The following is a 27,012-nucleotide window of genomic DNA, read 5'->3' as shown; positions in this document are numbered from 1 at the left end:
TATTTGTGCATATAGATACAGGATAATCAACTATAGCAAATTCCATCGTTCGAAATCTTGCCAGGTACCCGGCGAGACCCTGCAAATCAAAAGTAATATAAGCACAATACTAAAGGGTCCATCTGAAATTATATTGAAGTTAGGTACAAAAGAAGACAGAAGAGAGTGCCAAATTATACATCCTCGCACTTACGTATATTTTCTACACTAGATAGTTGTCTTTGCATGCGTTGTAACTTGGACATAAATATATTAATAGGTTAAACGACGATTGACCTGCCCATAATGTGACTGCATACAATATATATGTTGGACAAAAACATGAATGGTTTACAGAACCTTATGTTTCTTTAAGCAGGAAGATATTTCTTACAAAGTTAGTTCCAACCAAGAGAACTACAACATTGGGCAGGTAAAGGTCCACCTTGGTCTCTACTACACTGCTCCCTGCGGCTAACCATCTTTGGCAATCTATTGCGAGTTGTTGCTATAGTTTTTCAGAAATATGTTTGATTCAACTCTAGCGCGAAAGAAATATAAATATGTGAGAAATATAGCAGAAAATTGCAATAAATTGAATCAACTGGCGGTTACATATTTATACATATAATATCCCAAATGTGGCTCAAAGTTAATGCATGTATACGTGTAGAATCGCCCGTTGTTACATAATATTTAAGTGAATGCCGAAGCTAAATTTATTTTGTAACTAGCTCTTCTACTACTAATCTCTATATTGCTATTTTGAACAATTAACTGAAAACACACATAAATGGATGCTTTTAGCATGTTTGTCTGACTTAATTTGTAGGAATTTTTTGCTAGTACAATTCCTGATGATGCACATATATTGTTAGAAACTAAGTACATGGCTATACTATTTTTGATGTTTAGCCTCCAACTGTAAATCACAAGGTAATAATGTATGCTATCATAGTAAGCTAAGGGAGTGTAACTATTGTAATGGTAAATATGCCCATTTAGTCTTAGTTATAAACTTATAATAAATACACATGTATTTAGGTGTCAACTTAACATTTACCTTCCCCTATCTATATACTGAGCTTAGTATCAAGGAAGGGTTGCCCTTTAACGTTCCTGAATCGTCTAAAGGAGAGGACAATTTAACATCGATGAGCCGCGACACATGGTGGATAATTCTTGTCACTTAATACCGGAAAGCGTTTCTTTCTTTCCATTGGACTCTAAAATAAAAAATTCTTTTCGAATCAATGTTTAATGCCATAGAAGAATCATGCACAAAGAAGTTGGAGCTTGATTTCCAAATAGTATGATTCTTCCATCCAAAAAGCAAGATATATCCTGGTTCGTATGGACAACAGCATCTGAAATTTGGTGATGGAATCCAATCTTTGCAACTAGCTATATGTAGATAGCGATTAGATGCTCTTAACTATATAGCTAGCTCCTTGACAAAGAAATAATTGATTAATTTTTTTTAGTCGATGTTATTATCTGTGAATGTTAGAAAGAATGGGAACTTAGATTGAAAAAAAAGAGCTGAAACATTTAAGGTACACTCAAGAGAGTAACAACCCAACGCAACCCCAGTAAATATGTTGGTGGTAGAACCAAGATCATCACGCACGTAAGGAGTTAGTTGAACCAGAATGCTAGTAAAAAACATTTTTCCATATTTTGTGGTGTAGATAAGAAGTCAAGACATGCAAGCTGTAAACCATGGATTGCATTTTTCAAAATGAGAGAAGAGAATCCTGTTTCGGCCTCTCCATATTGCATATGAATATGCACATGTCTTAAATTAAAACTATGAGAACGTATATGCTTGTATATAGACACATATATATATTTACATTTTTTACTTTGAATCTTTGAGCAGGAGGAGGTCGAGGAAGGATGCCGAGCCGATTCGCGACGGGACTACACCGAGGAGATAGAAAGGTAGATCCCCCACTTCCAAGGGACAGAAAAATTTGTTCCTTCTCGAGCTGACCCCCTTCCTCACTCCTCTCGCGGTGGCCATTATTCTCCATCTTCTCCGCCCCCACAGAGCTGAATCCTTCCTCTGAATTGTCTAGTCTGGCCGGCTATAAGTAGCACCCCTTCTCACACCCTTCTTCCTCATCCATCTCAGAAGCAGCCCTGTGCAACCAACGAGTTCACGGTACCAACATCATAAGCCCAATCGTAGCTAGGTAGATCGAGCAATGGCGTCGCTGTCAATGAGCGCGGCCGGGAGAGCTGGATGGACGCCGCAGCAGAACAAGCTGTTCGAGCAGGCACTGGCAGTGCACGACCGGGACACGCCCGACCGCTGGCACAACGTCGCTCGTGCCGTTGGTGGCGGCAAGTCGGCCGACGATGTCAAACGCTACTACGAGCTGCTCGTCCACGACATCGCCCGCATCGAGGCCGGCAAGGTGGCCTTCCCCGCCTACCGTTCCCCCTGCCCAGGCCCCGGCCACAACGCCGGCTACGAGGCCGACAGGTACGACCGGCTTTACCGTGTTCCTTACTATCAAATTATGTGTGGACTTGAAAGCTGGGGTTAATCTTGCAATTTTGATGAATAGGTTGAAGCACTTGAAGATCTAGGCGGCAATGGACAATGAATGATACACACCACATAGATCGATGGAACTGGAAGCATGTGCATGTGCATGAGATAAGTCTCGTGCATGGTGTCCATGTCAACGTACGCATGCAAGGCTATGCAGATGCATGCATGTTCATAATACTTCAGTAGCAAGTGGTCTATGGTGGGATCGTCCTGTCTCCTTGCTGCATGGGTTTAACTTATCTCGTATGTATTCTAATGTACAATATTTATATCGTCTGCACATGTAACAATATGTCCATACCAATCAAAAGAGAAAAGAAATTGATGATGATGCAGATATGTTATACACACATACTACTAAAAACAAATCTGAACAAATACAGTGCACTTGAAACAAATCTGATACGGCAGAGGTGGCGGAGATCACGAATATGCAGGGGCGGAGTTGGGCCCCAGGCAAGCAGGGCCAAGCATGGCATTTTTTCTTTCTTCCTATTAACCACCAACATTTATATATTGGCCTGGAGTTAAGCCCACACAACACAGCCCAACCCAAGCTCCCTTCTTAACGCACGCACATTCCCGCGAAATAACTAATTAAGGAGTACTCTATCCAAAGATCACTCCCATCTTCTTAGTTTGCGACAAGTGGCGCACTTTATGCGCGTCACTTATCGCAACCTGGAAGTTTTTCTTTTTTTTCATCCCTTTATTCAAAAAATTTTATCTCTTAAACCGTGCGTTCAAATCTCGAACTATTTTCATCATTGAATTTCTCGCGTCGAGATTTTCAAAACTAGATCCCATGTTGATAGGTTTTGACAAAAAAATTCACGAAAAAACCGGACAAAAAGTTGGACACAAAAACCGAACCGGGAGCATGTTTTTCCCCTTTTCGAAAGAGGCACGGTCGTGCCTCTCACGAAAAGCACAACCATGCCTCTCGCGGAAGCAAAACCGTGCCCCTCGCGGAAGGAAAAAAACCAAAAAAAAACGTGTCTTTTTTCCATTTTCGAGAGGCATGGCCATGCCTCTCGCGAAAGCAAAACCGCGCCTCTCATGAAAGCAAAACCGCGCCTCTCGCGGAAGAAAAAAAACGCGTTTTTTGTGCAATTTTTTTTTCAAAAATTTGTTGGGTCCAAAAGCTAAGAGCATCTCCAGCCGTTGTGCCCCCCAGGAGGTGTTTTTTCGGCCTCATGGGGAGGCACCGGCGGATTTTTTGAGCCTGGGTGGCAAATTTTTCCAGCCATCTCCACCCCAAGCATCTCTGCACCTCGACGAGCAGGACGCGTGGCGGCAGCTCGAAGGTTCACGAGCGCGTGGCGCGCAGCGAGGAAGAGCACCGATGCCCAGTGCCACGCCGCGGCCAGCGATGCCAGGAGGAGCTCGCGCACCGCCCGCGTCCATCAGCGAGGCCCGGCCCTCCGAGTAGGCGCCCCACGTTGCAGATCACCACGAGAGCCAGCCTGCGGATGGGCGTTGGCTCGGCCCTGCCGGAGGAGGAGGACGTGGCCGCGGCGCGGGGCTCGGCCTACGCCGCGTCGTGGCCGCGCGCCCCGCGCTTGAATCGCCAAGCTCCTTCGAGAGGGGACGCTGGTGCTGCTCGCCGGCGCACTGCGGGGCCGTGTGGATGGCCCCGCCACCGTCTCCGCGTCTTCTTTGCCTCCGTGCTCCAACTACTGGACGGTGGTATGGCGCATGGTGGATGCGCTCCAGCGCGACGCACGCGCCCTGCAACAACTACTTGGCGTGCCCCCGCATGGCCGCGCCGCCCCCGTCCGCCCATCCCGCCCGCCCCGGCTCCCCGCTGGCCGCCGCCAGCCGTGCCGTGCCCGTGTGAGGCTCAGGGTTGCGCCCGCCGGTGCGTGGCTCCGGGCCGGGGCCGCTCGGGGCCGGCCGTGGTCGCCATGCTTGGGGCCGGGGCCGCCTGTGGCCAGCGCGCCCGGTGCCGGGGCCGCCCGTGGAGGAGAGAGCTGCTCCGGTGACGGGCTCGGTAGCGCACGGAGGCCTGTGGGGGCTAGCTACTGGCGACCGGGCCGGCGGCGTGAAGCTTCTCCGGGGAGGCGCGGCGCGGGGCCGGCGGCGTGAAGCTGCTCCGGGGAGGCGCGGCGCGGGGCCAGCGGCCGGGGCCGGCCACTTGCGGCTTCTCCGCGTTGTCTTTTTTTGCATGCCTCACGTGGTGGGGCTAGCCAGAAAAAGGAGAGATAGAGAGATTAGAGACTGTCAGTGGGCCTTTCGCGGCTAAAATATAGCGCCGGCGCCCCCAGCTGCATCCCGGTTTCCTGAGTTTCCATCGCGAGCGCCGGCCGTGATTTTCATCTGATCCGGCGAAAAACGTGACTCTGGGGTTGCGGCTGGGAGGACTTTTACTCGCCGGTGATAAAAAAAGGCTTCGGAGGCCGTCTTGGGGGCGCGGCTGGAGATGCCCTAAGGAACCGCCGTGGAAAACCAAATAGTAAAAAAATGTTTAAAAAGCCGCATGTGGTCTGGTGGCCATCAATGCGGGGCACGTAGCAGCCGTCATTGTGGGTTCGAATCTCACTTGTCCCAACATTTTTCATTTATGAGGGATTATTTATGTAAATAAATAAAGATCAAAGGTGTTTTCCGCAAAAAAAGATGTGCCCCAGCGCATTTGCTGCTACCTGCCACTGACTGTGGGCCCTCACCATGCTGGTATGCCAAGTATGCATTGGATACCCCGCATACGAAAAAAGTGATCGTATTGCACCTTCATACAAGTTCACGGACCAGAAACACGTATTTTACAAGTTTATGCACCAAACTGACCATTGCGTGCAAGTTCTAAGATTGTCAGTGTATTTACCTCTTAAACACAAAAAAACATAAATAATTATAAGCATGTCAAATAATCTAAGTCATGTAATTTATTCCATAGATTGAAGTGATTTTTTCATGTAATTTTTACTTGCTTAGATTTACGTAAAATTCGAGCCCAAAAATGTTTCAGTAAAAAAGAAGACACAATCTCCACTGAAGTAGAGTTCACTTTAGCACTTTGTATCAATATCCTTCTAAATTGTATAATTGTTAAAATTTAACTCATACTGCAAAATGGGGTTAATGTTGTAAGACATAAAAATGGTATTCAATGTCTAGTATAAATATGTTATCATCAATCATTTTGACTCTTTTTGACTGAACTAGCCTATAATATGTAGCTAGTGGTTATAAACTGGAAAAAAATTGCATGATAAGGCACATTGATTTTTCACCACCATGTATCTAGCCATTCGATGTGCTTGCTACCAATTTAGGTATAACTGAAAAAGGGTATTCAATACATTGATATTCCTAAGCACTGGAATTCCACCTACCTGATGATTGAAGCAGCCCTAAAATATAAGGTGGTCATGTATAATTATGAAAGTTAGAATGGCGATTACCAAAAAATGAGAATGATGATTAGCACCAATTGAGAACAACAATTAGTACCAAACGATTCAACACATTTTTTAAGTTTCTATGTTAATTAGCACCAATTAAGCTACAGAAGAAATCTTAGCTGACAAAAAGTACACAACATATCTCTTATCTCACATGGTGTTGATCATACGTAATGCATTAAAAGACGCTCAATTGAGAACTAATTAAACTATGGATCAACTTGCTTATGCTTATGTTGGAGCACTATGATCAGTACTATCTCACATAGTTTCATCGTATGTGTATACCGTTAAAACCTGTATAAATATTGTGTATGTGAAGCCAAAAGAAAAACTACAGAAACCCTAGTAGCAACACGGGGTAAGGACCTAGCAGCAGCGCAGGACTGCGTTGTTGCTACACAAGCTTAGTAGTAGCACTGGGTCTGGGCCCACGCTACAGCCAAAGTTAGCAGTAGCGTGGGGTACAAACCCGTGCTACTAAGTAGCGGTAGCGCGGGTTTGTACCCCGCGCTACTACTAAAAGGTAGTTATAGCTAGCGCGCTAGCAGTAGCGTGGGCCCCCGCTCTACTGCTAGGGCTTTATCCCATGCTGCTACTAGGGTTTTTCCTAGTAGTGTGTCCAGTCACAACATCCGCGACGCATCGACGGTTCTGACTGCGGCTCTAAGTGAGAGCGCAAACCTCTAATTCTACGCGTCGGTCGCCCTGTGCACTCCCACCTATCTTTAATCACCTGTGGGTACGTAAAAAAGAATAGCAAATATAGTAATGGATTTAATTTCATTACCACTCCCATGCACTCAACCTCCGTCCCGTGGCTCTGCTCTAATCATGTGAGGGTAAAACCATATAGGAAATATAGTAAATGATTTAATTTTTGTTACGACTCCCACGCTCACACTCGTCTCGTGACTCTCATTCCCTGATCATGTGAGGGTAAAAAAATTAAAAATATAGTAATTGTTTTACTATCCATTACCATTGCCATGCAGGCCACCTCCATCACGTGGCTTAGTTCACTAATCATGGGAGGGTAAAAAGGAATAGCAAATGTAGTAACGTATTCATGTTCCATTACCACTTCATTACTAGCTTCCTCTTATTTTGAGGGATCATTACTAGCTTCCTCTTGGTTACCATCGGGGGGATGCGAACTAGACCCATTACCATGTTATGTTAGCCCATTACGACCACGCCAAGTACTGGCTGGATTGATTAGGCAAACCGGTTTACTTGGAGCGGGGCGTGCTTGAATGATGGACCAGCGCGTAGAATAAGGAGTTTACGCTCAGGCTCACTTTAGCGGTCCTATATATATAGGAAAAAACAAAGCTATTGTATTTCTTTAGGAAGATTGCAATCAAGGCCACATGTTTGCATTGGGATATGGTCCACCTTCTTTCCCTCTTTATATTTCTTGCATTTTAGGTGCTTCACTTTTATTTCCTCGTATAGAGCAAAGTGGGCCACGGTCTCCCCTGTTAGGCTAGTAGGCTCAGTGGTAGGCTGGTATTTCTGGCGCGGCGCAGACCTCGGCCCACGTGACTAAGGTTCTTGGCCCATGAACGGTTCCGAGCTACTGATGAAGTACCTACCCCAGGAACGGTTCGTGCTTTCTTTTTTGTAGTTTCTATTTTTTTTCTCCGGCATTGTGCTATGCTCAGGTTGTGGGCTTTGGTTATTTCCACCCCGTCTCTCTCCCCTCGCTAGTCGTTTTCCATCACTAGTCGCTCTCCATTCCGATCCAGATCCTACCGCCCCAGCCTTCTGCCCTTCCCTTCCCTTCCCCGGCGAGCAGCCCGCTCCAATCCTCTCCCACCCGCGTCGTCGTGCTCCCCAAAGGGCTCCCTCATGACTCCATCTGCTGCACAAATACCAGCGAGATCCGGGTCGACGGGGCACGGTCGATATCGTCATCAACCTCCAGTCCCTCGTGCCTCGTGCGGGGTGCGGCAAATTCCCGCTGGTGGAGCACTAAGGCTGTAAGGCGAGCTCCCGGTGGCAGCCCTGGCCGTTGAGCCAGGTCCGAGGAGAATGGCTCACCGGCGTCCATGGTGCGGGCTTGGATCGCTGGTCCGCGGTGGTGGCGAGGGGTTGCGAGGGTCTGGTGTGGACGAGTGGTGGTGTTGGCCGCGGATCACAGAGGTGGCACGCCGGGGATGGATCCGCGGGGTAGCGTGTAGGCCTCTGAATCTTCCCCCGGTCGTGGTCTCCACGCCTTGCCAACGTGGTCCTCGCCTGCCAACTCCATCGAGAGCTGTGAGGTGGCAGCCGGGGAGAGCAGGATTCAAGTCGGACATGCAGCACCTACACGCTACGCCGAGTTGCGCCTTGCTTCCCCGTGGTCTAGCGCGGGGGTGGTTGCTTCCACATGCCTCTATTGGACTCGGCAGTGGTTTCGCTCCTGCTGATGCCTCATCCCCGTCCTCGACAACGACGGATGAAGAAGCAAGGTGTGGGGAGCCTCTTCCTCCTGGATGCCCCCGAGTCCAGCACCATCCGACCCTGTGAGCACACCTTCTGTATGCGTCCGAGCAACTTGATTGGGGTGTTTGATTTTTTCAGGAACAACTAGATTATGGCAGAGTTTACTGCCTGTAATAGAAGGAACGTTTGCAAACATCCGACGATTGATGCGTTAATGTAATGCAAAAGGTGCCATTTGGGAGTAAAACTTACTAAAAATAGACCGAGATGTATGGAACCTTTCGCTGCTAGCTAAGCAGCAAAACCTACAGCATAGGCCTTCTCTAAATAGGGCATGCTAGTTGAACAATGCTGGAAAGCAACTGCCCCCATTCCACTTATAAATCTGTCATTTCAGACTATAGCTTGCCATTTTCGTCCATAGCCCAGTAAAGCTTCTCCACATGCTTTCCTCTTCTGTAAATGCGAACTCCAATAATGCAATAATTCAAAACCTTATCCAACTAAAAGTTCGGATCTTGATGCAAATGGAGGGGTCCGATAGCACCCTCTGCTGCTAGTGATGGTAGGAAAGCCGTGCTCTCTCTCTCTCTCTCTCTCTCTCTCTCTATATATATATATATATATATATATATATATATATATATATATATAACCCTCCATCATATATTCGCCCACAACACTAGGCAATACAACAACAACGATTCCGCCCATTACCCCTCTCTCCCTCTCTAATCCTCTTACTGGAAAGTGCATCCCACAAAAGAAGATACTTTGTTGTGCCAAGCTTGGTTGTATACTAGCATGGATCCTATATGTGAAACTAAGCTAAACGGGTTCAAAATATTATGACAAAATTCATGGGTGCCTCCATGAATTCAAGATCTATGTCACACTACATCCATCACAAGTGACCGCAATGCGAGATCTTTCAATCATCGATGACATATCATCTGAGAAACGGCAAACAATTTTGTGGTGCGTAATTATGTGCAAGTGGTCAATACGAATGAAAGTATCGTGGGAGCCGGAGTCATGTAAGTTTTGCTAGGTCCACATTGATCATCATCTTTTTTTGCTTGCTTTATTTGTTGCAACATTATGGCATGTGTTTTTAAAAGTTAAGCTTAGCTGCCCTATTGAACCATCAAAATGAGAAGAACCACTTCCGTTGTCACAGTATCGGATGTTGTTCAATGGCAAAACCAAGCGGAAAGACTTCTTTGATGATCTCCCCCCACCCCCCCCCCCCCCCTCTCAAATAGTGATGGCTCAAGATCACCAAAAATCTATTGGTTTGGATGAAGAGGGTGAGACAAAGTGGAGGTGGAACTGCATCAGCGTCCTAGCCGAAAAGAAGTAGAATGATGAGGAGGGAGAATTGGGAGAAAGGTATGGACGTGCGTAATGGGGAGGTGAGCACAATGTCGGCCTTGTGGGGAGGGTTCCTCTCCAACAAAGACGTGAAATAAAAAAAAGGCATTAAGGAGGAGTAGAAGATGGAAGATACAAACTCTACTTGACGTCCATAGGGAGGAGATGGACTTGGAGAAAGATATGCTAAGGGAGAGGTTGGTACTTGAGAGGGAGAGGGTGGAGATGGAGAAGATAAAGGCGTGGGAGAAAATTGAGCTTGAAAAAGATCATGCCAAAGGAGCACATTGAGATTGAGAGGGCGGGGGGGGGGGGGGGGGGGGGGCGCTGAAGGAAAGAAAGCGATAACCGAGACCGAGCAAGTTGTGCTCACAAGCATCACCGAGGATTCAACGATCACATTGGTCGATATTGGACTCATCAATACATATGACAAAGTGCACGCACTAAAAAAATTATGATTCATTCGATTTATCGGGTACATTTGAATTGTTGAATTTGTCGATGGTCATATTTGAATTGTTGAGTTATTTGACTTGTTTATTGTCAAATTATTTGTGCTCATTGTTTATTGTTGAATGCATGGAATATGGTAGAAATATTCATGTTTATTATAGGGTGTGAGGATTCATATTTATATAGCAACTTGCAAGATAATCTCCTGTTAAAGAGGGAAAGGGGGAAGAGAACCGAATCATATTGATCTCACATCTGTCCATTTGCTCCAGGTATAAAGGCTTTTGACCCACAACAAGTAGTGGGAATCTCTAAACATTTATGTGTATATGACTACATGCTAAAATTTTCACTTTACTTCCCCAAATATATGTTGTCGTTCATTGATCTAGCTACAAGAGCTGAATCCATCTGACCATGTGGGTTATAAGAAGTACAAAAGAATCCCGTCTGGAAGCAAAAGTACAAATAACCCCTGTGAAATAGAAATACTCCCTCATTTATGAAATGTAAGGCGCATTTGACTTCCTCAGACTCTTGATGCCAAACATAGACCACAAATATATAATAAATATATGGATTAGGCATATATGAATGGTATGATCATATTTATCTTACAAAATACTTTTATGTTGAGACCCTTGGCTCAGTGATTAACATGCGGTTATGCAGCCTAATGACCCGAGTTCGGTTCCTAGAATTGACAGGTGACGCAAAGGGTTTTTCCCCATTTATTGGAGATCAAGCTTGGTGTGTGGTGAAACCACTCATCAAAAAATATCTTGACACTCATTTAAAAAAAATCTAAATACCATGTTTATGTTGGTACTCATACTAAAATGGTTGTACGCATCCATAGTTGGTGCAGAGGTCGAGAAGTGAAAATCTCTCCCATTTTTGGATTTGGCATCTACCAGACTTGTCTTGCACGCAGCATCATACAGAGATCGCATATGAGCACCGGCGTCAACCCCCACCCCCGCGGGCCTTGGAGGCATATAGGCAGAGGCTCACGATGGTTGCGTCCTCGCGCCGTCGCGCGAGCATAGTTCGGCGGCGGCGGGACATGCTCGGTGGCGGCGGCGACGTCCGGCATGGATCCCAGGGCAGCAACCCTGGAAGGTGGTGGCAGGTGAAGCTCGGGTTTCCTGCGGCAGCATGGCGTGGCGCCGTTACTGTCCAAGGCGGATCTGCGCCAGTGATCTGGTGGCTTTGGCTCAGGATTGGGTCGGATCAGAGACGGTGATGAGCGCGCGGGACTCCTCTTGGTGGCTCTCGCGGTTTGACAAGGTGGGGTGGCAGCCCTACTCCCAGGCTCCAGTGGTGGAACACACAGGCAGTGGTCGGTGTGCCAGGGCTCCCACGGTGGCAGTGCTGCTGCGGATGGTCATCGGATCTGGGCGGCTAGATCTGGGGCTTTGAAGGAGGTCTGGATGGTGCAAGGTTGTCGGATGGATGTTCTTGGGATAGATCCAGGTGAAAACCTGGTCTTCAACCGATGGCGGGAGCCGGTGATGGTGAAATCCCTTCGTGTCGTTTCCTCATGAAGGCATCATCGTGGTGAAGCTCCCAAATTCACCCGCTACCTCCGGGGGAAACCCTTGATCAATTGATCGGATGATGGCGGTGCACTTGTGTCGTTCCCTCCTTGGGGGCGTCATTCTAGGAGGTGTGCATTGGCTAGAGGGACTAGTGGACGGTTTTGTAGTGGAGCGGCGTTTCATGTCACGCATCGACGATGTGGAGTCTAGGTGGCGTGACGCAGCAGGGCCTCGGTGACAGATGTACGCCGATGGATGTGCGTAGGGAGGTGGCATTGACGGCAGGGACGACAAGGTCAATGCGCCTGCTTTGAAAGATGGCTTAGTGGAAGACGGCGGCCACGGCCTCTGAAAGTGCGTCGGACCAGTGTGTGCCCCAAACCCGGCAGCGGTTTGGTTGGGTCCTCCGACATTAGATGTTAGACTTTGGTGCGAGGTCTGTTTGGTATTCGGCTCGGACAATCGGCACCCTTCATCAAGTGGATAGGAGTAGTGACAAATGTTGTCAAGATGGTGACTTCAGAATTACTGATGTATTACTTTGTAAGTTCTTTGTGAATAATTAATAAAATGGCTACATTCATCGCCCAGATGCAGAGGCGGGGGGTCATACTCCTTTAAAAAAGTCGTGTCTTTATACTAATTTTATAAACATACTATAAATGAAACTCGTAGACTAAAAAATGTCAAAACTTAAGTGTGCCGTATATTTTGGGAAGGACAAAGATTTACATAATAAAAAATATATGTAGTGTCACATTATAATGTGATTCCCCATTTACATACATTTCTTATATGTAATCACCTAGTTCGATTCTGTACAATCATCTATAACAACAAGTAGCATGTTGCAGTTGTTTTGTAATTTGCGTATACAATTCCACTTAAAAAAATAGAACTCACATGTATCATATAGTCACATTTGTATTCTAGTATTTCTATCGTGGGGTCAAGCTAAAATTATTTTGGAACAAACTGTTTCCCAAACTACTGGAATACTTTGTTTTTATTTAACGTTCATCAATTACCTAAAAGGTGGGACAATTTAGAATCAACCAAGCGCAACACACAAAAGGAAAATTCCATCGGAATATAAAAAGACATTTTGCCATAGGTAGAGTCACACAAACAGGTTGGAGCTAGATTTCTTAATAATATTCTCTCATCCAAAAAGCAAGATATATATTCTAGCTCCTGGATTGTATGGCCAACACACACCCGTTTTCTGACGATAGAATCCAATCTCTGCAACTAGCTATTTGAAGATAGCAACATGATGCTCTTAAAATAAATTTATAACTAGCTCCTTTACAAGCAGTAATTAGCTAATTTATGTATTGCTCGATGTTATACTTTCTGAATATTTCACACGAATACGAAGTTCTTTAATTTGGGAACGAGTTTTATGGCACACTCAAAGCAATAGCAAGCCGAACAAATATATCGGCAATTTACCCAGGATCATCATGCGAGGAGAGTTGGTTTAACCAAAACACCAACAAGAGTTACTCCCTCCAATATATTAATTGTCGCTGATTTAGTACAACTTTAGAAGACATCATTGGACACATTTTGTGGTGTAAATATGCTTAATCATGAGGGTGCATATACATGCGCATATAAATATTTACAATTTCGCATGCTTTGAATCTTCGAGCAGGAGAAGATCGAGCACGATGCGATGCAACTGGGCCAAAGAGATAAAAAAGTTAGATCCTCCACTTCCCGGGGACAGAAATGTTTGTTCCTCCTCACTCCTCTCGTAGTGGCCGGCTGATGATTCCCCCCCTTGTTCCTCTTGTTTTTTCCACTCCAGCTCCATCAGTTTTGACCTTATGCTCCCATATGCATATTATTCCCATCTCCCTCAGTTTTGACCGCCTATAAGTAGCACCGCTACTCACACCATTCTACCTCATTCCTCAACAATCTCACCAGCAGCCAACTATAGCTCACACTAGCGCTCTCCCGATCGACCGATCAATGGCGTCGCTGTCCATGAGCGCGGCCGGGAGGGCGGGGTGGACACCGAAACAGAACAAGCTGTTCGAGCAAGCGCTGGCAGTGCACGACAGGGACACGCCCGACCGCTGGCACAACGTTGCCCACGCCGTTGGTGGCGGCAAGTCGGCTGATGACGTGAGGCGCTACTACGAACTGCTCGTCCGCGACGTCGCCAACATCGAGGCCGGCAAGGTGCCCTTCCCCGCCTACCGTCCCCCCTGCCCCAGCCCCAACGTTGGCTACGAGGCCGACAGGTTTGTACTTCCTTTGACATCTTCTTTGGGCGTGCTAGCTTATCAAATTAATAGCTAGCTTGTTGATGACATTGATTCTTGAGAGAATGAATTCAGGTTGTTAACTAATTCATGTATGCAGGCTGAAGCACTTGAAGATCTAGCGAGATAGATGGTATATACATGGATATGAAGCATGTGCGTGCTGGCCAGCATGGATGGGGATATCCTATGATATGATATGCATGCAAGTCATGGCGTGCATGCAACTGTATATGCAAGGCTGCTAGCTGGAAGAAAGAGTCGACGATGCATGTTCATATGTATACGTAATTGTTATATTTGACAATAGTAGCTAGTACAGTACAGATTAGATGTTATATGACGGTCTGCTCCTGCGTGTAATTCGCAGTATTCCTTATGTAAATGTACATTATATCGTCTACAGCAAAATACAGTACTCCCTCCATGCGAAAAGTGTAGTGCATTTTTTCTTCTGATGTCAATCTTCGTAAACTTGACTGAATTAAATAAAAATTATCAAACGTCAATAACATCAAATAAATAAAATTACAAAACATATTTTTAAGATGCATCTAAGGATATTTATTTTTGTATTGTAGATGCAGTAAATTCCTCCGTCAGTTTGATTTTTTTTGCAGGTGAAGTTTGATTAAATTTTACAAAGCTTGACATCTATGGAAAAATCTATATGCTCCATATTTTGGACTGAAAGGGGTATTAAATGCTAACTTAGACCACGTGAAGTCTATCGGAAATAGAAATAGACCAGGATAAATTGTCCCTCGCAAACCAATAATGTTATAGGATTTCCCCCCTACTATACGCACTGACAATACATGGTCTGTTTCTCACGTTCTCTTCTAACCATAACTGCTCCTAAAATTTTCTCCTCGGATTCTACAAGGGGCCTCCACGTACGTCTGTAAACACTCCCCTTAAGCAAACTGTACTTTCTTTTAGGGAAAAAAAGAAAATTTAATTTTTTAGAGGCAAGAAAGTTGTATTTATGTGTAGCATTGTATAATAGTGCGCCGATATTTGCTGAGTTTTTTTTTGAGACAACGATATTTGCTTTTTTTAGGGAAGACAACGATATTTGCTGAGTGGCTGATCTCACATGTATATCGCTATGGGGGAGCTCCTATTCCACGACAGGCCCAATAAAGCACCAGACTGCTAAATGGGCTGGCCCAAAAGAATCATAATTTTGTATTGAAAGGGGTTTTGCCTAAACTATTTTATGTTCTACTTTTTGTTAAACATATATATTTATCGTGAAAAAAATTATGTTAATGTGAAAAAATATCCATCTTGTTGTGGTGGAAGATCTACAATTCAGAGGGCCTTTGGCAAGAAATTTTAATAAACATATCCAAGAAATAGATGCCTTACTGAAAAATCCAGACAAGGTGATTCTGAATTTTGGAACGGTTTTCTTCAATTCAAAACCCACCTTTTCTCACTATGCAAATTTTCCGTGGGGAGTGGGAAAATTGTTAAATTTTGGGAAGATTGGGGGTTGGGAGACAAATCACTTCAACAAAATTGCCCTAGATTATATAATATATGCTTCAATAGCTGATGTTTTGGGGAAAGGACTTGATCAGATACACTTCAGAAGGACCCTTATTGGGGAATCACTGAAATTGTGGAACCATCACTGATGACAGAGATACTATTAAAGGGGCCTTGACAAAAAAATCGCAGACAACCGATGCATGTTCATATGAATACCTGATTATTATTTGGCAATATTAGCCATTACAGTACAGAGTACATGATATTATTAAGAGATGTTATTCTCACTAATGTGTCTGCTGATGTTATCCTCCCTAAAAGAAAGAGTCGACCGATGCTTGCTCATATGTATACCTAATTATTATGGCAATATTAGCCATTATAGTACAAATTAAATGATATAGGACGGTCGGTCTCCTTCTCCCATGTGTAAATTGCAGTACTCCTTGTGTAAATATACATTATACTGTCTGCAATAAAAGTATAGTACTCCCTCCATTCGAGAAAAGCGTAGTGCATTTTTTCTGAAGTCAAACTTCGTAAACTTTGACAAAATTAAGTAAGAAATAGCAAGTATTAATGAAATAAATAAAATTACACAAACATATTTTTATGATGCATCTAAGGATATTTATTTTGTATTGTAGATTGATATAGTAAATTTCTCCACAAACTTGATTAAAGTTTACAAAGAACATCTAGGGAAAAAAATCTCTATGCACTATATTTTGAAACGAAAGGGGTACTAAGTAGAGCTAACTTAGAGCATGTGAAAATTTATCAGAAAAGGAAATAGACCAGGTGAAATTGTCCATAGTAAGCCATTAATGCTATAGGCGTTCTTTTCCCTATGCATTGAGTTACAGGCGCTACATGGGTCTTACACACGGCGACTTCCCAACTGTCTATTACAATAAGGTTTGCCCGGCTTCGGCGAGGGAGGGGTGATGACGACGGCGTGCCTTCAGCTCGCTCTAGTGCTTGTAGTCCTTGTTGGGTGATCCAAGGACCTGGTTGTAATTTTTATTACATCTAGTCTTCTCATTACTGCCATGATCGATGAGTAGATTGGAAATTTCTCTCGCGGAAAGAAAAACAGTTACATATGCTACATGGAATGTTTCTCGTGTTCTCTACTAACTAACATCTCTGGGTTTTTTTTCTTCCAAGATTCTGCAGCAAGCCTCCACGTCAGTCTCTGTAAACACTTCCCGCAAGAAAACTCTACTTTTTTAGGGAAAGAAATGAAACTTGTACTTTTTTAGGGAAAGAAGACAAACAACCATTTGTATCAACATGTAAGACACTTTTTATTTTGCATAGGGCATAAAAATGTCTTACTTTTTGTTACAGTGGGAGTGCTTTTTTTAGGGGGTAAGAGAAGTGTTTAACTGTCGCATTATATAATAATGGGCCAATATTCTAACATGTCTGTCGGTATGGGATCTCCTATTCCACGACAGGCCCAATAATGCATAAGACTGCTATATGGGCTTGGCCAATAGATTCATAACTTTTTTATATGGAAAAGGTTTTTAATCTAGTTAGATATTTTCCTGTTCATTTTTTCTTAAATATATATTTATTACAGAAAAATTATGTCGGTTTGGAAAAAATCGTCTTGTGTTAAAAATGTTCATGTACTTAATTGTTTTTGTGCATTTTCCAAAAATGTTTATGTACCTATACAAGTCATATTTACTAAAAACATTCATATATTTGCTTAAGAAGTTCAGTGTACAAAGAACCAATTGAAGGTCGATGTAAAATTGGAAGAAAAAAAATAAAAAATAGACAAAAAATTCGTTCATGGGGCAACCCATGTAGTGCATGTAGCGAGTGTTATAAGATTTTTTTTATCAATATACCACCATGGCCAATTACAACAATGCCAATCGGACATGTAGGACATAAATGCCTATCTGCCACATTTGCTAAAGCCCTTCACTGATCGGTGGCTCGGTGGTCGCACCGCCTCCTACTAAATCACTCCTTCTCATGGTTTCAATATGATGATACAATGTAACAAATAAAAAGTTGTTTATTGTGGATCGAGCTTATCACTGTCATTTGCATGGAAGACTAACCATTCTATTGACTACAAGAGTTTATGAGGTTTAAGTTTTGGATTTAAAAGAAACTTAAAAGAACTGTTCAGTGTTGATTTTATCTTTCTTGCTGAGAGCTCCTCGAATGTCCATTCACCCATGAAAGTTTCCACGCACCTAGTGCACTAGAGTATCTTCAATTCCAAAAAATTCAGATTTTTTTTACTATTGCTTTTCGAATTTATGGTCCCCCAGTTGCCGATGAGCCTAGGTACGTACATGGATTACCTAGAAGTGCTAGCTATAGTAATGTAGATGTACTTAGATTATACCTGTCGGTAGGTCTCCCTTGAGTAATAAATCATAGTATTCCCTTCCATTTAGAAGTCTAATCATAATATTCCTTATATACATGTATATATATTACCGTTGCCTACAACACACAAACTTCTAAATAGAGGTAGCCTAGAACATGTGAAATCCAGAAACAAATATGGATGCAGCAGCATTCCTAAGTAGCAAATGCAATGAGCCGGCGGGCAAACGGACAGACCACTTGGTGTAATCACACTCACCTATACGGGCCTGCTCACGTGCTGCCGCCCATGCGATTCTTCTTTTCCTTCTTTCCCGCGTGTTCTCGCCTGAAGTGGAGTTGGGTTTTCCCTTTTTCCTTGTGTGACTTGCCCTGGATGTTTGTCCCAATATTTTTTCTCATTTCTTTTGTTTTTTCTTTTCTGTTTCGTTCTTTTTTCTTTTTTCTTTTCCTTTTCCCCTTTTCTTATTACATTTTCCTTTCGTTTTCATTCATTCTTTCGGCCTTTTAAATTATCCTGTACATAAAGTTAATACCGTGATGAATATTTTTAGTTCATATTGATTATGTTTAATATGCAGTGAACATTTGTAAATATATTATTCACATCTTTATCAAATAAATGGTAGTATTTCTAATACACTATGAAATTAAAAAATACCCGAATAACAATTTGTATACACATTTTTTATAAAATAGTAAAATAAAAATTCTAAATATATATTTTGCTACTGGGCACAAAGAAATATATAGTATAGAGTAAATAGAGCAGAACAATGTTCACTAGTGCTGAACATTTTTCAGCAACCCAAATTAAGACAAAATGGGTACAAATTTGAAGGGCATGAACGAAAGGTTGAGAAGAAGAAAAAAATAGAATGTGAATAGGGCCCAGGCTACAGTAATCTCTTTTAAGAAAATAAAAAAAGACAGTTTTTTTAATCTCCAAAAATCTAAAACAAAACTATATTTGTACATATTGATGTGTGGTATGTACGTAAAATTCTCAGTATATATCTTTTCATTTGTGATGTACATAAAAAGGGGAAACATATCCATCAAAATAGATTAACCTTTCGATTTTTGGAGCCACAAATTTGTCTTTTTTATGATTACAATTAATGTATATTGTTTTGTAAAAATTGTATGCATGTACAACACATCTCTTTATAAATACATGGGGATTATTTATGGATATTTTGAAACTTTTTTTAATTTCATAAACTTCCGTTCAAAATACAAACTAACAACTTCTTCTCATTTTTTTTTCATTTCCCCTATCTATTTAGTGAACCAAAAATCAAATGAATTGTTGCCTTTAAATTTTATTCAGGAATGGCCTAAAAGGAGAGACAATTTAGAGTCAACCAACCGCAGCACGTATGGAAGATTCTTTTCTCTCATTACCGGAAATTGTTTTTTCTTTCCATTGGAATATAACTATAACTTTTACTTTATAAAAATTAATGTTTAATACCATAGGTAGAATGGAATACTAAAAGTTGGAGCAAGATTTCTTGATAATATTCTAGCTCCTAGATTGTATGGCCACCACGCAGCCGTTTCCTGGCGATAGAATCAATTTTTGGCAACTAGCTATTGGAGATAGCAACATGGTGCTCTTAAAATAAATGTATATCTAGCTCCTGTACAAGCAATAATTGGCTAATTTCCTTTATACTTGATGTTATCCTCTCTGAATATTTCACACTGATACGAAGAACCATATAAAAATTTCTAGGACGGCTTTTACGGTACACTTAAAGCAATAATAAAATAAGGAAATGTGCCCGTGTATTGCCACGTGAGAAATAATTGTCATATGATCAAATCAATTAGCATCATCCATCATGAAAATAAAATTGATCAGACATCACCTTTGGTTAGATGACATGGGAGTGACGGGAGTCCTTGCGTGCGGGTGCGGCCGGGTCTCCTTGCGTGCCCCTCGCCGCTGTCCCCTCCCTGGAACATAAACCCCATTTCCTTCGGATCTCCTCTTACTTTTCTTGATCCAAACTCAATAAATCTTTGTTGAGGTCCAATTAATCCATATCTATACTACCGTCTACCTAACATTACAGCCATGTGCACCACACGAAAATGCATGCTTGCTTCATCTCCCGAGACGAAAAGTAATGTATGGAAAAGCATGTGGAGAATGAGAGGCCAGTATGGTCCATTTTTCTCTCCGCCTCGGGTGTATATGTCCATAAATATGGCCCTCCAACAAGAAGGACGAAACATAGCTCAAACTAGCTCATCCAACGGTAGTAAGCCAGCCAAAACGGAGCTATGCTCTGACGGCGTCCTTGGCCAGAGCTGCGCGCTTCCTGGTGCTCCTCCAGATCGCCCTGTCGTTCATCGTCTACGGCGCGATCATGAGCGGCTCTGTCTGCCATGGAGCTCACAATCTCAGTGGTTGGTTGTTCAGTGCTCGCAAGATTGTTCGTACGTTTCATCCTCTTTCTGGTCATCGGTAAGCTCTTCAAATTGTCTTTCATCCATCTCGAGGCATATGTGGTTTTTATTGTAGCATCGATCTCGGCCCGGAGCTCTGAATTTGGTGGCTCTGACGAAATAATTAACAATGCATGGTTGTTCTTGCTTGCGTTTTGTCTCTCCAGGATCAACCAACGGCGCTCTAGACCCTAACAATCCTGCGTGCTGCCGTGCGTGCTCGGGGACCCCCTCCCTGAACAATTGAGGGATTGGACGCCCTTGCTCGGTGCATGTCTCCTTCAAGTTGCCGTCATAACCTTACATTAAACGCATACTAATATGGCTCGTGACGCCTCGTGTACTTAGCTTGTAGCACTTTCAGTAAAGCTGTATGAATGGACCAGATATGAATGGTTGTGTGAGTGTGAAAGTTCAGAGCACTGTGGGAAAGTCTTGAGGCTCGGGGAACACGCTGTTTGCTCCTGAGTAAAAACCGACAAACTCATGTTCTTAGAAAAAAGACTGGTTTTTGAAAGATTCAAAAATGAATTGTTGCAAAACAAATTTATGAATTTAAAAATGGTCCTGAATTTTAAATAAATTTCATTTATTGTTAAAATATTTACAATTTCAAATAAGTTTTTTATTTTTAAGAAATGTTCACACATTTAAAAACATTCATCGGTTGAAAATACATATTCATGCATTTTTACAAACCTTTATATTTTTCTAAGAAACTGTACAAAAACATATGTTTATATATCTGGATATTATGCTTTGAAAGCTCAGGTCACAAAAAAATGTTCACATACACCAACCTAGAAAAGTTTACAAATATCAATGCAGATAAAAGATGGATATTAGAAGATACACCTTCAATAAAAAATATCAGATTGTTCTGATCTTTTGTTAGATGCATTGGGAGAATAGAGATTAGAATTAGTTGATTGTGAATGTAAGAAAATACCCTAAAAAGTTTTTTTTAGGATCAAAAAAGTTATTTTCAGATACGTGTAAACTTTTAATGGGGTGTACGGAAGCAAAGCCCACACAAAAAATGTGCATTCGAGAACAAAGGAAAGGGGAACAAAACCAACGGTGAAAGAAAGGAAAAGAAAAAGAATACATTGGGAATGAACGAATATCACTCTCGGTCAAAAACGGGCAATGCTACTATCCTTTTATCACACTTGTGCTTCAAAGTAGCACCATGATCTTCATGATAGAGAGTCTCCTATGTTGCCACTTTCACATACTAGTGGGAATCTTTCATTATAGAACTTGGCTTGTGTATTCCAATGATGGGCTTCCTCAAAATGCCCTAGGTCTTCGTGAGCAAGCGAGTTGGATGCACACCCACTTAGTTTCTTTTTGAGCTTTCATACACTTATAGTTCTAGTGCATCCGTTACATGGCAATCCCTACTCACTCACATTGATATCTATTGATGGGCATCTCCATAGCCCGTTGATACGCCTAGTTGATGTGAGATTGTCTTCTCCTTTTTGTCTTCTCCACAACCACCATTCTATTTCACCTATAGTGCTATGTCCATGACTCACGCTCATGTATTGCGTGAAGATTGAAAATTTTTGAGAACATAAAAAGTATGAAACAATTGCTTGGCTTGTCATCGGGGTTGTGCATGATTTAAATATTTTGTGTGATGAAGATAGAGCATAGCCAGACTATATGATTTTATAGGGATAGCTTTCTTTGGCCATGTTATTTTGAGAAGACATGATTACTTTGTTAGTATGCTTGAAGTATTATTATTTTTATGTCAATATTAAACTTTTGTCTTGAATCTTTCGGCTCTGAATATTCTTGCCACAATAAAGAGAATTATATGGATAAATATGTTAGGAAGCATTCCACATCAAAAATTATGTTTTTATCATTTACCTGCTCTCGAGGACGAGCAGGAATTAAGCTTGGGAATGATTGATACGTCTCCAACGTATCTATAATTTTTTATTGTTCCATGCTATTATATTATCCATCTAGGATGTTTTATATGCTATTTTATATGATTTTTGGGACTAACCTATTAACCTAGAGCCCAGTGCCAGTATTGCAGAAAAGGAAAACCAAACGGAGTCCAATTGACCTGAAAATTCACAGAGATAATTTTTGGACCAGAAGAAGCCCACGGAGTACCGGAGACGGGCCAGAAGAGTCCCGAGGCACCCACGAGGGTGGGGGGGCGCCCTACCCCCTGGGCGTGCCCCCTACCTTGTGGCCGCCTCGGGGACCCTCCTGACTTGTTCCCGACTCCAACACCTCTTATATATACCCAAACTTCCATAAAGAAACCTAGATCGGGAGTTCCGTCGCCGCAAGCCTATGGAGCCACCGAAAACCAATCTAGATCCGTTCCGGCACCCTGCCGAAGGGGGGAATCCCTCTCCGGTGGCCATCTTCATCATCCCGACGCTCTCCATGACGAGGAGGGAGTAGTTCACCCTCGGGGCTGAGGGTATGTTGTAGCGACCAGACCTCAAACGGTCCAATCTATGTGCTCCGGTATCATCCCTGGATCAATAATACTGACACCACACAGTACTTGAAGGATTTATAACAGAGTAGCAATCAGACACTTATTACATCGAGTGTCTCAAAAGAGAACTTATTACAATAAATATGACTTAAGGCCATCTAAAAACGATAACAGCGGAAGGCTTGGAAGATAAGTGAGTCCATCAACTCCAGCGGCATCACTGAGTATAGAACCACGACCTAAAGGCACCTTAATCGTCGTCTAAAAAGTCTGCAACATTAACGTTGCAGCCCGAACCGGGTCAGCACATGGAATATGCTGGCAATGTAACACATAGAGAGTGGTGGAATAAAATAGGCTATTCTATATGCATATATGGTTGGTGGAAAGCTCTATGGTTACAGTTTTGCGTAAAGCCAAATTTTCCCTACTGCAAAGGAATAAATTTTATTTGACTATCATGGTAGTTGTTAAACATTGAGAATGGTTGACAGCATTATCAATCCCAATTAAGCATCATCATTAAAACCCAACAATTAACTTTAGAGTAACACGATGAGATTCACATGATAATCCAGGTACTAGATACTCAGGATGTCCATAACCGGGGACACAGCTAACCATGATTAGTTTATACACTCTGCAGAGGTTTGCGCACTTTTCCCCACAAGACTCGACCTCCTCCATTGGATTTCTCGCACTACATGGTGTTTGAGAAACGGATGACCGAGACATAGCCTTTCGGAAGCGCTAGCACCTTACGAACGGGTAGACCGTACCAACCTACATCCCCTACATCTGCTAGTCTACCACTGTAAGAGTTCGCACGACTTAGTCAAGTATGCTAGAGCCCATAGTAGCTTGTGGCTGCAAACGGAAGTTTCTAGTATGAATAATCTCATGATCCCTTTGAGCCTGCGTGGCGGTCCAAAAGAAAACAGGCAATCGCTGGAATACCCAGGTGCCTCAATCCACCCAGATGTGTGTTTAGGTTGCCACCTTAAATAAACCATTAATTAACAAAGCTCACATCTATCATGGATACACTCACCCAATCCACGTCTACTATCATAGCATAGCAATAGTAAGCAAACGTAGAGTAACTCCCAAAGGTTTGATAATAAACAGGTAATAGGTTCTACCTCAACTACTCCCCAAACCCACAATTTAATTAGATCCTAATGATGCAATGTGTGAGGATTGATCTAATGCAATAAAAATGGGTAGTAGGAGGTATGATCAAAGTGTTACTTGCCTTGCTGATGATCCGGGAAACCTAGCAATTCGAAGTAGCAAGCGGCGCACTCTGGGTACTCTATCGCAAACAAACAAACATACAATAAGTACTCAACTAATGCACAGGTAAAACTCGAACAAGAGAACTAACCAGAAAGTTCAACTTAAGAACTCCGGTTGGCAAAAAGAATCAAAACGAACGAAGCAACGAAAGACAAACGGCAAGAGAAACAAGCTTCGTTTACTATTCTGGGTCTAAGGCAATTTTTACAGTGGCAAAATCTTGTTTGAGTTGGTTAAACGGAAAGAGGATTTTGAGACGAAACTCTAGGCGCTTGAATCGCTTGATTCCGATAAACGAGCGAAAAGTTAAACTAGAACGAACATCGGATCAGAGATCGCGATCAAAAAAACCGCGGATTTAATCCGAGAAAAAGAAAAACGATGACTAGTTAACGAACAAACATTCATTAACAGAAACTAAACGTAAAACACGTTCATTAAAATGAACGTACGAATGGGCGCTCGCAAAATAAATAAACCGGAAAAAACCGATCTATTTATTTAAAAAACGGAACTAGGGTTTTCAAAAAAAACCAAATCGGTTTTTTTCCAAAAACCGGCCGGCGACTACCTCGGCGGCGGCGGCTCTCCGGCGGGGCTCCGGCAGGGCGGCGGGGCGGCGGCGTGCGGCGGCGGCGGGGTGAGGAGAGGGCGGCGGCGGGGCGGCTATTTAAGAGGGGGAGGGGGGAGTTGACTTGGGGGAGGGGGCGACGGGCGGCGCGGCTCCGGCTCGGACTCCTCTCCGAGTCTGGCGGGGAAGGCAGCGGCGGCTTGGGCCAGCCTGGCTCGGCTGGGCCATTGGCCCAGTCGGGCGCGGGTTTTTTTTAAACAATTTTGCTGCGCGTAAAAAAATTTCTAGAAAAATAAATAAAAATCTAAAAATGCCAAAACATATTTAGAACAGGATGAACATTTGTTTGGCTCTAAATGCAATTTTTGAAAACGTGCAATTTTTCCTAAATTCGAATAAAATAGCAAGTAAAACCAAAATAAAATCTTATTTGATTTTTTATTAAATCATCAATATTTCTTTATTTTGGGAAAGTCATTTTATTCCCTCTCTCATATTTTTAATATAGAAATAATTGAAGATAAAATAAATAAAATCAAATGATCCTATCTTCAAAATTTGAGAAAAACTCAAATACGAAAATAACGAAATCCCCAACTCTCTCTGAGGGTCCTTGAGTTGCGTAGAATTTTCTAGGATCAACCAAAAAAGCAATAAAATATGATATGCAATGATGATCTAATGTATAACATTCCAAATTGAAAATTTGGGATGTTACAAACCTACCCCCCTTAAGATGAATCTCGCCCTCGAGATTCGGGTTGGTTAAAAATAGGTGAGGGTGGTCCTTCAGCAATTCTTCCTCTCGCTCCCAGGTGGCTTCATCCTCCGTGTGGTGGCTGTTGGAGAACGTAGTAAATTCAAAATTTTCCTACGCACACGCAAGATCATGGTGATGCATAGCAACGAGAGGGGAGAGTGTTGTCTACGTACCCTCGTAGACCGGAAGCGGAAGCGTTAGCACAACGCGGTTGATGTAGTCGTACGTCTTCACGGCCCGACCGATCAAGCACCGAAACTACGGCACCTCCGAGTTCTAGCACACGTTCAGCTCGATGACAATCCCCGGACTCCGATCCAGTAGAATGTCGGGGAAGAGTTCCGTCAGCACGACGGCGTGGTGACGATCTTGATGTTCTGCCGTCGCAGGGCTTCGCCTAAGCACCGCTACAATATTATCGAGGATTATGGTGGAGGAGGGCACCGCACATGGCTAATAGATCTCAAAGATCAATTGTTCTGTCTAGAGGTGCCCCCTGCCCCCGTATATAAAGGAGCAAGGGGGAGGGGCGGCCGGCCAGGAGGAGGCGTGCCAGGGAGGAGTCCTACTCCTACTGGGAGTAGGACTCCCTCCTTTCCTTGTCCAACTAGGAGAGGGGGAAGGAAGGGAGAGATGAGAGAAAGGAAAGGGGGGGGGGCGCCCCTCCCTCCTTGTCCAATTCGGACTAGAGGGGGAGGGGGCGCGCAGCCTGCCCTAGCCGCCCCTCCTCTGCTCCACTTTGGGCCCATGAGGCCCATTAACCCCCGAGGGGGTTCCGGTAACCCCCAGTACTCCGTTTTATATCCGATAACTCCCGGAACCATTCCTGTGTCCGAATATAGTTGTCCAATATATCAAGCTTTATGTCTCGACTATTTCGAGACTCCTTGTTATGTCTGTGATCACATCCGGAACTCCGAACAACCTTCGGTACATCAAAATATATAAACTCATAATGAAACTGTCATCATAACGTTAAGCGTGCGGACCCTACGGGTTCGAGAACAATGTAGACATGACCGAGACACGTCTCCGGTCAATAACCAATAGCGGAACCTGGATGCTCATATTGGCTCCCACATATTCTACGAAGATCTTTATCGGTCAAACCGCATAACAACATACGTTGTTCCTTTTGTCATTGGTATGTTACTTGCCCGAGATTTGATCGTCGGTATCTCAATACCTAGTTCAATCTCGTTACCGGCAAGTCTCTTTACTCGTTCCGTAATACATCATCCCGCAACTAACTTATTAGTTGCAATGCTTGCAAGGCTTATGTGATGTGTATTACCGAGAGGGCCCAGAGATACCTCTCCGACAATCGGAGTGACAAATCCTAATCTCGAAATACGCCAACCCAACAAGTACCTTCGGAGATACCTGTAGAGCACCTTTATAATCACCCAGTTACATTGTGATGTTTGGTAGCACACAAAGTGTTCCTCCGGTAAACGGGAGTTGCATAATCTCATAGTCATAGGAACATGTATAAGTCATGAAGAAAGCAATAACAACAAACTAAACGATCAAGTGCTAAGCTAACA

General features: G+C 43.2%; 2 protein-coding genes across 2 annotated transcripts; both read left to right on the top strand.

Moving 5' to 3' along the window:
- The first annotated feature begins 2,088 nt into the window (after window positions 1-2,088).
- LOC125530594 (protein RADIALIS-like 3) lies at window positions 2,089-2,873 on the top strand. Its single transcript, XM_048694984.2, has 2 exons — window positions 2,089-2,470; window positions 2,556-2,873. Exons 1-2 carry the CDS (start codon window positions 2,190-2,192, stop codon window positions 2,575-2,577), a joined length of 303 nt encoding a protein of 100 aa, XP_048550941.1. The 5' UTR covers window positions 2,089-2,189; the 3' UTR covers window positions 2,578-2,873.
- Window positions 2,874-13,662: 10,789 nt separating this feature from the next.
- Window positions 13,663-14,456, top strand: LOC125539546 (protein RADIALIS-like 3). Its single transcript, XM_048703033.2, has 2 exons — window positions 13,663-14,008; window positions 14,130-14,456. Exons 1-2 carry the CDS (start codon window positions 13,734-13,736, stop codon window positions 14,149-14,151), a joined length of 297 nt encoding a protein of 98 aa, XP_048558990.2. The 5' UTR covers window positions 13,663-13,733; the 3' UTR covers window positions 14,152-14,456.
- Window positions 14,457-27,012: the final 12,556 nt, after the last annotated feature.

The sequence above is a fragment of the Triticum urartu genome, chromosome 1A, assembly GCF_056163025.1.
Source record: "Triticum urartu cultivar PI428250 chromosome 1A, HENAU_Tu73, whole genome shotgun sequence".
NCBI lineage: Eukaryota > Viridiplantae > Streptophyta > Magnoliopsida > Poales > Poaceae > Triticum > Triticum urartu.
Note: the sequence above shows the minus strand (reverse complement) of the source record. Positions and strands in the feature narration are given on the sequence as shown.